At 37.7% G+C, this 15,787-nt stretch overlaps 1 protein-coding gene across 3 annotated transcripts in view; it reads right to left on the reverse strand.

Moving 5' to 3' along the window:
• Positions 1-29: 29 nt before the first annotated feature.
• Positions 30-15,787, reverse strand: part of snrkb (SNF related kinase b) — a 29,659-nt gene continuing 13,901 nt past the window's right edge. For all 3 annotated transcript variants that reach the window (XM_067437221.1, XM_067437219.1, XM_067437220.1), the window contains 4 exons: positions 6,584-6,725; positions 4,083-4,295; positions 3,485-3,601; positions 30-3,336 (listed from right to left, as the gene is read on the reverse strand). In XM_067437221.1, the coding sequence (XP_067293322.1) occupies positions 2,163-3,336; positions 3,485-3,601; positions 4,083-4,295; positions 6,584-6,725 (1,646 nt within the window). In that variant the 3' untranslated portion in view covers positions 30-2,162. The remainder of the gene's footprint in view (positions 3,337-3,484; positions 3,602-4,082; positions 4,296-6,583; positions 6,726-15,787) is intronic.

A 15,787-nucleotide genomic window follows, 5' to 3' on the forward strand; every position in this document is an offset into this window, starting at 1 on the left:
TCATTGAAGAAGAAGAAATACGACACAAAAACAGTTTAATCGGTTTTAATAAATAAATATAAAAATAAATTAATCTCATTGAGACAGTCATAGTTTTCATAAGGGTCAATGGGACTATAGACAAACCAAAATCAAACCAAAAACTGTTGTGAAGTGATTACAGGTGTTTTGAAGGATGGAGACCCATGTCAAATGAGTAACATCAAAACGAAGAAAAGAAAATTCTGATTATGAAAATAGTGCACGTCTGGCTTTATATCGCTCTGCCATCCGATTGGTTCAGAAGTTTGTACTTACAAAACATCGCAGGTCAGGATGGTTGTTCCTCCGAGTTAAAATTTTGTATCGGAATGAAAATTTATTTTCACATTACAGAGATGTAATTTAACCCTCGATATCTCTCCCCAAAGCACCTTTTACATCATTACATCTATTCTTGTGCATTTGGTCAAGCTTATCTGTGGTCCAAGGTATTGTTAAAAAGAAAAGTGTATTCGACATTTACATTGACTAGTCAGCATCAGGTGTACTGTGTATAGCACAGAAACTCACGAACATGTGAAGTGACTGAATAACTTTGACGTCTTTTAGAGTACCAAAGTAACAGTAACCATAGTCACACCTGCTATCTAAATCTTTATGTGATGGTGTTTAGGCTGTTTATGAGGTAAAAACAATAGTAACCGCTAGCTTCACTCATGCCAAAGGCTGGATTTTCTCATACATTTTAAGCTAGGCTCAGCTACGCAATTTAGCGTTACATTAGCGTACAGCTCTGCAAATGTATTTACAACTATGACACAAGAAACTATATGATCTTTGTCGGTCATCAAACTAGTGTCATTAAAGTCGCTACGTTCATTGAATAAGATCTAAAATGGAGGAATTGAAATGTTTGTACGTATATGGTGCAAGGGTCAAAATACAACATCATACCAATAGCATAACGTCCAAAAACAATATATACACTGTACATGAACGGATATTTTAAAGAGCTTATCTCCATACAACATGAATAAACAAAAATAGATGTTCAATGTTAAGTGATTAATCTCCCTCGCATATCTCCTTATGTAAGAAAAGAGGAAAAAAAGATATGTCTTTGTCACCATCTTTCCAAAAAACCCTTGATAACTCTCTAATATTTGATAAAAGCTTCATAATATTTCCAAGAATTAGCAGTTTTAAAACAAACTCCAAAATACAGCTCCAGGAAGACCAGTCTTATGTTTTTGTGTAATATTATGTCCATTTCACAAAAAGTATTTAGCTATGATCTCTCAGAATAATCTCTGTTTGGGCCCTCTCTTTGTTTTTGTTTTTTGAAAATATATCACAGATATACTTCACATCTTTCCCTGGTCAGTTCCCAGCTCACAAAATGCTAACGTTATAATGCTAAGCTGTTCTTATTTAGCATGCTCTCATAACCATGCTCCCAAACTGTCACTGTTCACTGTATCAATGTGGCGAACTGCTTCCTGCCCCACTGCCTGTCGGACGGTGAAGATGCAAGCTAACATGCTAGCATGAGGCAGTGGTGCGGAAACCTCTTCAACAAAGCCACAGCATGCAACTTCTTCAAAGTTCTGTGACTAAAGAACGTTGCCTCATAATCAAACGCAAAAACAACCCAACTGAATGACAAAAAACTTGTTAGGACTACTATACTGACTGGGCGGCTAGTTCTTGAGCCTAAATGGCTTCGGTTGTGACTGTTCACCATGTGTAGTCTCACTGTGTAGCGTGATCTTCAGTCACTCGTTTAGTGATATGACTTAACTCCGTTGTACTATTAATGTGGTAAAGATATTACAGTGCAAAATGACAAGTCATTGAATTAAAGCTTCTATGCTAGCAAGACATATGCTACTTCTAATAAAATTCTCTGAGATAGCACAGAATATAGTGAGCAGTGTCAGTAGATACAGGTGTTCATATACACAGCATTGCAAAAAGGTTAACTGTCTTACAGGAAAGCAGCCATGAATGCTGGGTAGGGAAAGAAAATAAAGATATACAGTTAGTAGAATGTGTGGGAAAGCACCTCTGAGGTTACAGTATGAGGTGAGAACACACTTATTCTTATAGTGTCCAGAAAGTTGCAGAGATTGGAGGGCTTCTACTGATGCCAGTTTGTCTTTGATCTCGGGATCCAATCTCTACAAGACATGGCAGCAGTTATACTGTGCAAATGGTAGAAGCTTTTCTTTAGAGGTGGGCTGGATGTTGAAGGACAAGGCTTTCTCACAGAGTGGGAACTGTAGCAGACGGTCTCGCAAGTTCACATTCTTGACCTTGCTGGGATCGGCCCGAATAGCAGAGTCAGTACTTGTGTCCCTGGTTCCCTGGAGGCCTTTCTGAGGTTTAGGTTGTACCTCCTCAGTTTTCTCGACTTCTGCCGCAGTCTTACGCATCTCCACCCCATCGGGACCCAGGTCCACACAGTGGTTCCTTGGCAGGGACCTTGGGGAACCACAAGGAGTTGACACCACCCCGACCTCGAGCAGTCGAGATTTGGCAAGGGTATTATTGTTATTTTCTAGTGTGTCCTTTGAAGGTTCTCGCTGTCCCCAGCAGCACTGTACAACATCCAGTGTGGGAGCTGGTGGAGGTCCGTATATATTTGGATCTTGAATCTCTTCTCCTTCTTGCTCATCTAAAGACAAGCTAGGATGGATGAAAACATCCATATCCCTTCCTCTACCTGGTTGTTCTGTGTGGTTGGATTCTTCCAAAAGGGCTTCAGTCTTTGAGGGCATCTCTACCTGATGTTCCATTGAGCCAGAAGAGATGTTAGACACTAATTCTGAAGGCTTCTGCTCTTCTGTGAATTCCGACCCTTCATCAAGTTCCTCCTCCTCGGCCAGAGTTTCACAGTTTCCCATCACTTTACTTGACAGCCTCCTCTGAGTCTCTGATTGCAAAGATATTCTAGAAGGTTTCAACAATAGATCTGTTGAAGGAAACGGACCCAGTTTACCAGGTTCCACCTCAAGCTTCACCTCATCATTGTTCTGCTCCTTTTCATCGTCTTCATCCTCTTCTTCCTCGCAGATCTGTTGTAAGGCTCCAAGGCTCTTGACAGTAGGTTGGTCCGGAGGTAGAGGGCGCAAACTGAGGCTCAAGCATGGAGCTGTGCTGCAAAAGTCACTGAAGGAGTTGTCATGACGGTTGGGTTTGGGAGCCAGCAGATCCCCAGACTCGCTCACACCACGTCGGACATAGCCAGAAGACAGAGAGCCGAGAGGTGCTAAGGGACCCAGAGGTGCTCCTCTTAGTGTATCAGTCTGGGGTACTTGGCTCACCAAGTCCAGTGGTTCCGACATGGGTCTCCTGTAGCCGGAGGAAATAAAACTACTCAGTTCAATGTATTAGGAACCTTTAGGTACCAAAGGTTATTTGGTAAGATTATTTCCACCACATTAAAGGGTAAAAGACCTTCAGAAACAAAATTATCCACAATAAGTTCACGAATACTTACTGTGTATGTCTTTGTTCAGGAGTGAGACTTGACTGCTCTTGCTTTTCTCGAAGGAGTCGCTCTCCCAGCAAGTAGTACGTGGCTGTGATGTGGTTATATCGGTCAGCCTCCAAAGCTCTAGCAAAAAAAGAATAATTTGATTAACTTATGGCTCATTTCCACCGAGAGGTATTGTACAGTACAGTATGGTATGCAATTATTTCCGTTTCGATTGTCAAAAGTTGTGAATGGTACAAAAATCCTGAATCGCACCCTATTTTTGGGACCCTCCTATGGGGGTACCTAGCACAGTAGTCCGGTACATAAAGGGTGGAGCTAGCCTCGTGCATTTTCAGCTGTTTTTCCTTGCAGCCTGCAGCCTTTGCTCAAACAAAGCTTGTCTTCTTCTTGTGTCACATGCCAAGAAGCAACAACAAGATCTGCTGTATGTCCTCAATTGTTGTTTACTATGTGCGCTTCTTCGCGCAACAATGCCGTTGATCACTACACCACGCCTATCAAATAAGGGTACTGATGGTACTGTAGCCATTATACAATGCAACTCCGATGTATTCTGGGACCAATAGAAAATATCCAAGAAGAATAAAAAGATACTCACTCCTGGATGACATCTCGGTCAGCGATGCTGCCACTGGTCATGGCCTGGAGTATGAACTCATGCTCCTCGGGTAACAAGCTGCGGTGAGAGGTAAGCGGGGCGGCTGTGTATCCGGCAGGCGAAGGGTCAACACCTTGCAACCAAGGGTGGCCCTCTATCTCTGTGAGAGATGCCCGCTTAGCAGGATCCCTCTGCAGCATGCGTGAAATCAAACTAAAAGGAAAAAAAGAAAATAAGAGGGAGAATGATGAGAGATTGTTATTCCTTTTTTACCAGAGCAGAACGAGAACATCAGACATGACCTTCGGTGGGGGGAAAAAAACGAAATGAGAAAAATCCCATCATCTCAAACAGACTTGATTTTTTCACCCCTCATCACACTTGTCTCCATCTCACTTCATTTCGATCTTCACTCTACTTGCAATTTTCATACTTTCTTTTTCTAGCAATCGTAATAAATATTCTCTGCCTGGCTGACAGACGATGATTGCACAGGCGCAAATCTTGCCATCAGAGGAGACGGAATGAAAAGGAAGTGCTTATCTTTCTGCTGATTAATATTCATGAGCACCTGCAGAGAATTGGTGCTTCAGTGAGGCGAACTGAAAGAATACGGAATTGGTTGGAACACTTGCAATCCAAGCTTGTGTGTGTATGTGTGAATGCACTGCATCCAGCTTGTTTATTCAGGGCATTTGAGTGTTTTATTTCACTGCGGTACTGGCACACGTTCCTGCATCTCACAAAGCTGACCAGCAGGTGGAGATGTTTTCCCTTTCAAAGTGTTTTTAGGTCTCTGAGCGTTTGTGTTTGTTTATAATCCCACATGCTCCATTGCCCTTGAACATCAGCAGAGTCTCTTGATGTGTTTAACATCAAGACCTTAAATAGCCGTGAGGAAGAAGGGTGGAAAAAAGCAAACTATAGATGAACAGCAAGATGTAGGTCTGCCTACAGACACAAGTGTTCTCCTCCTCTAAGAAAACTCTTCACATTAAAGGAGGCTTTTGATTGCGGTGGAGATCATGTGACCGAGTCACTATGTTTGGCTGTGCAGTCAAGCCCAGATGTCTAACACACTCTTGCACAATTGACTGATTCAGACCTAAACTCGAGCCTGAGTGCTGTTGCTTTGGGGATGTTCTGACTACAAATAGCCTGGAATAAACCCACTTAAAAATAACTTCACTCTGACAAAAGCAGTCTTGTGTAAAAATCTGGTCACTATAGGGCTGTGGTGAACACACTTAAAATAGGCTCCTTTCAGTGAATTGAAAATTGTTTATAAATGATTATTAAATTCCTGATTGTGAAATATGGTATCTATAGGATGCAGAAATGTAGTTTGAATCAACATGCAAATGAAATAAAAAAAGGTGTTTTTTAATAATGCATTTTTGCTAGTTTCAACTCGACGCAGTTATCATTTTTATGTCCAGCGTTACGTTGTTTAAACAGCAAATGCATTTGCTCCCATTTGTGCCCCCATGTTATATATATATATATATATATATATATATATATATATATATATATATATATATATATATATATATATATATATATATATATATATCATAATTAATCATGTAATTATGAATTATTGCAAAGCAAGTCATTATTACCAGTCAACCCTTTTAAAAGAAGTACAATATTATGATTCGAAAAGTGTATTAAACTTTAGTGAAGAAGTCAAGCATATCAAATCCAACCGGAATATCCAGTTAAAGCTCTTATGAAACAAAATTAGGGAGTTGTCTTCACCTGTTACTCTCAGTATCCATCAGTTCCATGGACAAAATTCTGTGTCTGTCATAACTTGCTCCTAAATCATTTAGAGAGCCACAAACTGACTGGCTGGTACATGCGGTGTAAACAGATAAAGTACAGTATGTTCAGACGGGCTTCGGTCTACACATAGGTATGAAGTTTGGCGTTAAAGTGGTACAAACTGGAGTGCAAGGGAGTGGTGTTTGAGAAGCTACATCCTGTCAGATCTCAGGGGGGAAAACACAAGGCTGTCAATGACATCTTTAGATCTAACCCATTTACTCAAACGTGTTTTTGTGGGCATGGGAAGTCTTAGTGTAAAGGGTATTATCAGGGTCATGTTCTTGGTAATACAGGTTTCCAGAAACAGTGAACTCTACAACACCAGCTTGGAAAGAAAACACTATTGATATATGAAATCTACTGACCCTGAACAATACAAGACTTGTTACATAATGGCCTACTACGACTTCTACTACTAAGAGGAGTTTCATGTTTTCCAGTGAAATCTCCAAGATAACATTGTAACTTGTTTTTGAAGTATACATCTTAAATGAAAATGTTCTCTAAGCTCACTTGGCAAATTGTTTTTTCTTGTTTTAAGCTTGAATTCTGTACGGTTTGTACAAATAAACAATAAGCTCCAGCATTCTGGATTAAATCGGAGAAAGCTGTATACAGTATTAGTTCATGTGTGCCTGAGGGAAATATCAAGAAGCTCAGATACGTACTCTTTGCATTCTGGAGAGACGTGGTTGGGCACAGTGTAACGGCAGTCCATGATCATGATGAGGGTCTCGCTGTCGTTGGCCTCCTGAAAGGGTGGGTGTCCACACACTAGCATATAGAGGATCACACCCAGTGACCAGATATCTGAAAGACAGACAATAACAGACTTGATCTTATATCTATTCACCACATTTGGGATATTCAAATCAGAATTTTTAAAAATCTAACTGTTGTCAAGAGTAAATATTTACATCCCAATAGAGAAGTGTAATTGGATTTGTACAGAAAAGAGGAAGAAACATGTCAAAGGTTTTACAAACATAGAACTGCCCTCATGAGACACATGCTCACACTATCAAAACCAACCCATACACAAAGAAGAGAGGTTAAGCGAAACTAAACACAAACAGAGCCTTAACCTCTCCAGCGGAGTCACTGTCTGTCTCTAATAATTAACTAACTTAAGCTTTATGCCTATGGGCTCCTTTAGGGATGGTTTTCTGACTAAATGTCCCTGACATTGTTTCCCCATCCAACTCTGTGCCAACTAAGAATCCCAGGAAGTCTTACAGAACATCATGAACCAAGACCATGGTGAACGGGACATGAGAAAAGTAATAGAGGGGGCGTGCAAGTCCCACAAGAGACGTGTTTGTTTTGGTGGCGTACTTTTCCATGGTGGACTTCCAAGAAAACAAGCTTCCTCTTTTACCTTTTTTTTTTTACTTGTGTGCGTGTGAAAAACAAAAAAAGTACAAACATGGGTGAAAGTCTAGGCCTCGCTCTGTTAAGTGAGATTATTTTAAAATAATAGGAACTGTTTAGATTTCCTCAGGCAAATCACTCATTTTATATTCATAACATTTCATTTAACCTTCGATTCAAAAGGAACAAGTGCCAAGAATGTGGCTCATTGATAGTTTCGGTCTAGTGCGCTGACCTGAATGGCAGTTAAGTCTGGCTCCCTGTATTCTTGGAGGCCAATTTTGATGTATACAGAAATTCAGAAGTGTCCAGAGGATGAAAGCAAACATTAAATCCACCTGATATTTCCACTGTTTTGTTGTAACATTGAAATTGGTTCTTGGATCCGTGTTATTTTAACATCACTGATACACTAATATAGTTTTTGAATTAGATTTTATTTGAACATTTTCATTTTCAGTTAAATTTTAGTAATTTATAAATAAATGAAATATATATTATTTATAATTATATATAGTATATATAGTATTTGTAATTTACTACATTTTAGTTATTTTAGTACGTCAACAAATATTGCCTTGGCAAGTAGTTTTTCGTATTTTATTTCACTTTAGTAAATTAAAAAATAGAAAAAAAATTATATTTAGTATAGTACACACACACCCAATATAATTTAAGTTAATGATAATAACCCTGACTTGGATCAAACATGACCCGCTTTGATTACAGAAAAATTCTAAATGTATTATTATTTAACATTTTTTCATTATTATTATTTGTGTGTGTGTGTGTGTGTGTGTGTGTGTGTGTGTGTGTGTGTGTGTGTGTGTGTGTGTGTGTGTGTGTGTGTGTGTGTGTGTGTGTGTGTGTGTGTGTGTGTGTGTCTCTTGTAATCCCTACAATATTAGGGCAAAGTGTGCCCATTTTAATGGACATTTTTGGTCCCATGAGGTAAATACCTTATAAATAATCCTAAATGTTTTTTGAAAAAATTAAAATGCAGATTGGTATAGGTAGGTAGGTAGGTAGATAGGTAGGTAAGCGATAACTTAGGCCATACGATACATAGTTTGTAGATTATAAAAAAATCATTATGTCTATGGAAAGTCCCCATAAAACACTGAAACCCAACATTTGTGTGTATGTGTGTGTGTGTGAGTATAAATTCTGTGTGAAAGAGCATGTACTGTGTGAACCAGAGCAGAGGATCAGCGTGAGAGACAGTCCTGAGAGACAGCATTGTCCAAACTGTGCCTTTAACTGCTCTGACAATAACTCCTCTCTTCTGTTCTCTGTACTGTGTGTTCTTCCAGATACAGACAGACAGACCGAGCGCTAGTCTCGCACAGGCACACACGTGCATGCAGGATGTTATGTAACGTATTTTAACGTCTATCACACTCTTAATATACATGTGGTACGGACATCAGATGATATATGACACCAAAGGTTCAAACTCCATAAACAATCATGAATATCCTTGATCAAACAAGTGAATTAATGTTTGAACTAAAACTTCGTTTATTTGAGTTTCAGCACTCAACTTGTTTTCTCAGATAAATGCTAAAGATATGATATGATAATTATCACAAACATAACCTACCGTATGCAGTGGTTTCTTTTATTTTGTTGAAATAAGTTAAAACAAGACTACTTTAATTTCTTTCAGCATTGAATTTCATAAAATCATCAAAATGAACTCATTATGCTGATCTTGGGTCAGTGTGACTGGTTAGTTTGAAGTGTAGCACACTTCTCTGGCGTGACTTCAGTTTACACAAAACACATACATGAATGCTAACAAGGAGCTGCTGTGTGTGTGGGTCTGTGTTGAGGTTACATAATGTGACAGCAGTGTGTGAAAGAGAATGGCTTGAGACTTGAGGTCTTATAAAGAGTCTAGATTTTAAAGATTCTAGTTATAGGTTGTAGAATAGCAGGATCATTAGAATATTAGATCTTTTTAAATCTTAGAATATTTATAATATTAAGAACGTTTTGTATAAATGTTATAATATCTGTTAGAATCTTATGTATCAGAATATTTATCTTTAAGAATCCTCATAATATTTTTTGTTTGGTAATTGAATATTTCAAATAATTTTGAAGTCTTAATTTTAGATGTTTGGATTTTCTTACAAAATTGATTAAATGTAATAAGAATTGAAAATTACTCTACTGTTCAAAAGTATGGGGTCTGATTTTTTATGTTTTTGAAAGAAGACTCTCACCAAGATCAAAAATACAATAAAAAACATTGATATTGAATTGAACATAATAGTCTCCTATTGTAATATATTTTAAAATGTAATTTATTTCTGTGATCAAAGTTGAATTTTCAGCATCGTTACTCCAGTCTTCAGTGTCACATGATCCTCCAAAAATCATTCGAATATGGTGATTTGCTGCTCAATAAACATTTATGATTATTTTCAATGTTGAAAACAGTTGTGCTGGTTAATATTTTTTGTGGAAACTGTGATGAAATCGTAACAAGATTTTTTTAAATAATAGGAAATCTTTTATCAATTTAATGTGTCCTTGCTGGATATAAGTAATTTCTTTAAAAAAAAAGAGAAAAATGCACACAAAGCAGATTGTCAAGGTGTTTGTGTAATCTTCGAGAGTGTGCGAGTTTGAGAAATGTCACTGAGTCAGTCTCTCCCAGCTTATCTGTCTCAGAACATCTCAGATCAGCAATGTCAACGACCTAAAGCCTGATGACACTGAGCTGCTTCGCACAGTATATTTATCAGCCATTTTCTTAATGAGGACATTGCAATGTCCATGTGAGGACAATTTGGTCCCCACAAAACCTGTATGTATTTATATGTTGTGTACACAATAGTGGCGATTACAGCGTAAGTGCGTGTGTGTGTGAGCTGGCATTGAGTGACTGAACTCTTGTGAGTGGATTAGAGTCGAGCAGCTGATTACAGACTATGAATAAAACCTCTGACAGAGCTAATGAACATTCAGCCGTCAACACACAAAGGCTCAGGCTCATACATGAACGCTAAAAAAATAAGCATAAAAAGCCCTTCTCCGTTCACACGTTTAAACATTAGATATCTGTTTCTGCTCTCTCATCTCTCTCTCTTGATACAGAGGTTACCGGTATCAGCTCGACCTAGAACTGCTAGACAGGAAGATGCCAGTCTGTGCCCAGCAAACGTCAGGAGCTGATTACACTAGTAGGCAGTGAGCCACAGGGTCAGCCGACGGGCACTGCCGTGTGTTTACAAGAGCTGCTAAAAACAGACTAGCAGATCAAATCCAGACCACTGCACAGTCATGTAAAATAATTCAGGTATAAAATGCAAGTGCAAGCCGGATGTTTTAATTAAGTCTGTTTTTTTGTGTAAGCAAAATGTTTAGCTGGCATTTTATCTTTAAAAATCAATATAAACAACAAATGATGTTGCAAAGTGAAAGCAAGCTATACCAATATAAATGTGTTTTAATATAGAACAGTAAATAAGCTTATCAAAATAGAGGATAAAATACTTTTCATATCTATTATTGTTGATGTCAAATTACCAGGGATGCATGATTTGGAGGAAAAAAATCTAATTGAGATTTTGCAGAATTTCCCCCCCAAACGGATTATGATTTAAAATGTTTTTTGTTTTTTTTACACTTGCAGTTTGCTGTGCTTATTTATAGGGCTGCACAATTTAACTTAAAATGTATGACAATATATATACAACTATAAATTAATATTATTTGTTTTATTTAGAGCTTTCAAATCGATTAATTGTGATTAATCACATCCAGAATAAAAGTTTGCGTTTACATAATGTGTGTGTATTGTATATAATTATTATGTATATATAATTACACACACACATACGTTAAGAAATATTTGCATGTATATACTGTATATATATATATATATATATATATATATATATATATATATATATATATATATATATATATATATATATATATATTTAGAATTTATATTATATATAAATATTTTATATATAAATATTGAAAAAATCTTAAATATATACATGCATGTGTGTGTTATTATATTTACATAATAATTATACACAGGACACACACACATATATAATATAAACACAAACTTTTATTTTGGATGGGATTAATCGTGATTAATCGATTTGACAACACTAGTTTTATAATTATTCTTTATTATTATTAGCTATTATTAAATAGTGATAAAGGAGTGGTTTATTATGATTTAACTTTAACTTTAGCTACAACATCGCAAACAACATCTGCAAAGTTACGAAGCTCAAAGTTCAAATCAAAGGGAGATATTTTCTTTTTAAGAAATCGCTTTTTAAGGTCTACAAACGGCTGGTAGGGACTACACAAGCTTCCTCCTGGGTTGGTGACATCACTAACCCTGAAATTTACATAAATCCTGCCCCCAAGAACACACAAAAAAGGGGGTGAGATTATCATGACAGAATATGCTAATCAATGACTGATTCATTGGTATTACTCCACATCAGCTACATAAATCATATACGAATCATTCAGGAACATCTGAATTCTTCTTCTTGAGTCTCTCCATCATTATCCAACTCTGGGTTGAACATATAAGTCTGAACAGTTTCATTGACTGTCTGCATGAGGTTGTCAGAGCTCCTAGCTGGAGTTCTTAAAGCTCCGCCCCATGAGCAGCAGCTAATTTACATTTAAAGGGACTTTTTATGCTCACCCTCAAAAAGTGACAATTTTAAAAACGATCTGTGGGATATTTTGAGCTAAAACTTTACATACACACACTGGGGACAACATCTTTTAAAAAGGGGAAATCAACCACCCCTTTAAAATAACAGTTCATATAAAGGTGAAACACTGAAAACTGTGATTTGCTATACACACTAAACCATTTCATAATTTTGGTTTTATTCCTTTTGTAGCCCTACAACAGTTGTCCAATTCTACAGTATTTTGATGATTGGCCAGATGCTAACATGGGCATGCTTTCATTTTCAAAAACCATGAATCATGCAGAATCAGGAACCAATGAGAGAGTCAGATGAACCTGTGTCACCTTAACAATTGAATGTATTCAGGCAAATATGCTAACCACTAAGCTACAGCTATAGCTCCACTGCTTTTATACCCATGTTTACGGTTTCATTCAGACTGATAAAGTAAGGTAATCATCTGTAATGCATGACTAAACTCGGTCCTCATGCTCTAGTTCTATTGCTTAGAGAGAAGCGAGACAAGCCCTCAGGTTCACATGCCTCTAGCATGTATGTGTGTGAGTATTGCCTCCTTTGCACGCTTTGTTGGGTCTCTGCGGAGGTTGACCCACTTTGTGCAGATCTAATCCTGGCATATGCAGCCTCTGTGAGAATTACTGTCCCACAGTCACATGGTGCTCTGGCAGGAAATATCAGCTAAATATGATATTAATAATGTTAGAGCAGAGGAGCAGAAGGGCACACATGGCAGCTCAGCACACATCTGTGCTCTTGAAAGCCCTAGTGAACGAGAGACAGACAGCGAGAGAGAGACAGACAGGTTCAGTGTCAGTCCTGTTATTCTTCATCCTTCTGTGTGTGTCACAATGTTAAGCTCAAGTGTCCTCTGAAGTCTGTCTCTCTCTCTCTCTGCCGTACATTGTGTCTCTAGCTTTGTGACTCACATTTTTTCCCCATATTTCATCCTAAGCCTTGCGTTTTTAAGACAGTGTGTCAAGTTAAAAATAGTTCTTGCAAAAAACGTCTCCATATCCCTACGTCCATTGCCCTCAATCCAACTATTTTTGAACACAGGAACATGAGATGTGTGAACGCACCCTAGGAAATACATCAGGTCAAGGTCAGGGGAACCCAAAACCAGCCTAAATAATCACAGTTTCCTTAAGATCAAATTTTGCATGTCTAACTAGAATCTATGAATATTTGAATCTATGAATCAATTTATGCATTTTTGAAACTTTCAATCTTTGGAATCTAGAAATCTAGAAATCTTGAAACTACAAATCTTTAGAATCTATTTTATTCTTTGAATATGTGCTGAATTAGCCTGGATGCCAGCCGAACTCAGCCCCACCCACAACATTTGAAGATGGGCAGTTCGGTCTGGACTTGACCCATAGAGGAGTGATTATGCCCGAACAGAAACTGTTCGGACCAATGAAATCATTAGGGTGGTCGCTTGGAAGGCGCTTGGATTATATTTGTTCGAATCCTAAACAGAGAGTTTGTTTGTATATGCATTCACCTTCACTATTTCTCTCTGAAATGATGATCATGTTGGTAAGTAACTATGGATACTTAAATTCTCTTTTTTTTTTTTTTTTTTGCAACACCGGCAAAGATTGTTTATTTCAGCATGTGTGCAGACAAAGTTGCCAAGTTTTACAACAAAATCTGCCAACTACTAGCCCTAAACAATAGCTTCTCGGGGGAAATCTCCGGGGAAAAATGGTGTTTGGGGGGGGGGGTAAAATGTGTTATTTTGGCAAGGTTGCCTGCTAAAATTAGCATTCACAGGTCTATATATCACATAATAGTCGCTTCAACCCACGGACATGGAAAACAACCCGCGGAAAAAAACGTGGACTTGGTAACAGTGCATTTGAGCTCTGTTGACATTTGACAACTAACGTAATGCGTCACTTTGTTGCTCTGATTGGTTGTAGATCTATCCAATGTATGTCTTTCCTGTTGCAGTTGAAACACGCCCCATAATCACAGCCCAATGGAGCAGTTTCAGACTCATATTCTGACTAGAATTGAGTATGACCACGTCAGGCTAGTGCTGAATCTAATACTTTAGAACCTTTAGAATGTTTAGAATCTGTGAATCTATCAAACTATTAATTTTTGAAACGATGAAACTGCATGTCTTTGGAATCTAAAAATATTAGAAACTATGGATCCTTAGAATCTTTGCATATATTTGCATATATAAAGCTTTAAAATAATAACAATATTTACATCTTTAGAATCTTTGAAACTATGAATATTTTGAAATCCTAAAATTTGAACTCCTAGAACGATTCCGTTGTAATTGAAGCTTTAGAATCTTTGGAATCTGTGAATCAATGAATATTTGATTGATATTTGATTATTTGAAACGATGAATCTTTTTAATGTTGTAATCTTAAATTTTTTACCATCTTAAAAACTTTTGAAATCTTAAAACGGAATATTTTAAGATTCTAAAGTTTTTTAAGATTCTACAAATATTTAAGATTCAACCACCACACAGACAAATGCCAAAAAACACCATCAAACAAGTTGGCCGTTGGATTTAGAATTTTATGAAAAACAACGGTCATGTTCATACTGCTCCATCAGAAACCTACAAACACTGATTAAACATATTCACTCAGATGAAAACAAACCAGACCAACGCCAAGGATAACACTGATACGTCAAAACCCAATTAATCCGTTTGCCGTTTGTCTGTGCGCTGTGAATCGGCCTTTAGAGTCTTCAGAATCATTTGAATCTCAGAGCAGGGGAATGGAACAGTACTGTAGCTCAAAGCCTGTGATCAGCACACATCTATGCTCTAGAAAGCTCGACTAAAATGAAACAAGGCAGTAAAAAGAAAGAGACACAGAGACAGAATGATTTGTTGCCATTCCAGTTACTCTTCATCCTCCTTTCTGAGTCAATGTTAAGCTGAAGTGTCCTGCTTGACCTGGTCTCTCTCTCTCAATGAATCTGTCTCTCTCCATACTCCCCTCCTCTCTCTAAATCTGCTTTCATTTATCCTCCTCTTTTTTGCCATACATTGAATCACCAGTGTTTAATAAGGTGACTGGGTCTGAACAATAGAATGGATGATGGATAGAAGGAACGCGAGTTCACAGTCAGCCACATTCATCCTCAATACCATTTTCCAAGACACAACATTACAGCACATATGAGAACGTTCCAGACCAAAGCACCGCCTGACAGTGACACAACAGAAAAATGTACCGCAGGCAGCAGAAATATCTTATACATCTCTGTGGTCAGATGATATGGGTTTCTTTAATGAAACAATGTTTGTAACCCTTTTTGCTACCGTTCAATTTTCAGGATATTCAATACGAATTTGGATTCTGAATGCAGTCAATTGAGTCGTGTAGGTTTGACCTGACTCAAATCTCCTAGCTTGAACCTTGTCAGAGCACAGATGTGCTGTTAATTCAGTATATTTCCACTCTGCAAACAGCAGCGATTAAGCCCAGAAGATGCACGCGGGGAGAGGGGAAGAGCAACTGCGAGAAGAGAGCGAGGCAACCCGACATTCTTGTAGCACAAACAAAGAGTTTAACTCATAAGCTCGCAAACCGCTATGATTTAATCCCTTGCCGGATTAGTTTGACTGCGCTGCATGTGAATTAAAAGTCCGACAGGACAGAATTTTTTATCCGCTGAGATCGGATTGATTGACTTACTATATAAAACACATATAGTACATAACATTAAATCTTTAAAGAATCTACCAATCATTTAATCTTTTGAATCTATGAATACTTATAATATTTAGATATTGTACTTAGA

The sequence above is a fragment of the Pseudorasbora parva genome, chromosome 25 (genome assembly GCF_024679245.1).
Source record: "Pseudorasbora parva isolate DD20220531a chromosome 25, ASM2467924v1, whole genome shotgun sequence".
NCBI classification, from domain to species: domain Eukaryota; kingdom Metazoa; phylum Chordata; class Actinopteri; order Cypriniformes; family Gobionidae; genus Pseudorasbora; species Pseudorasbora parva.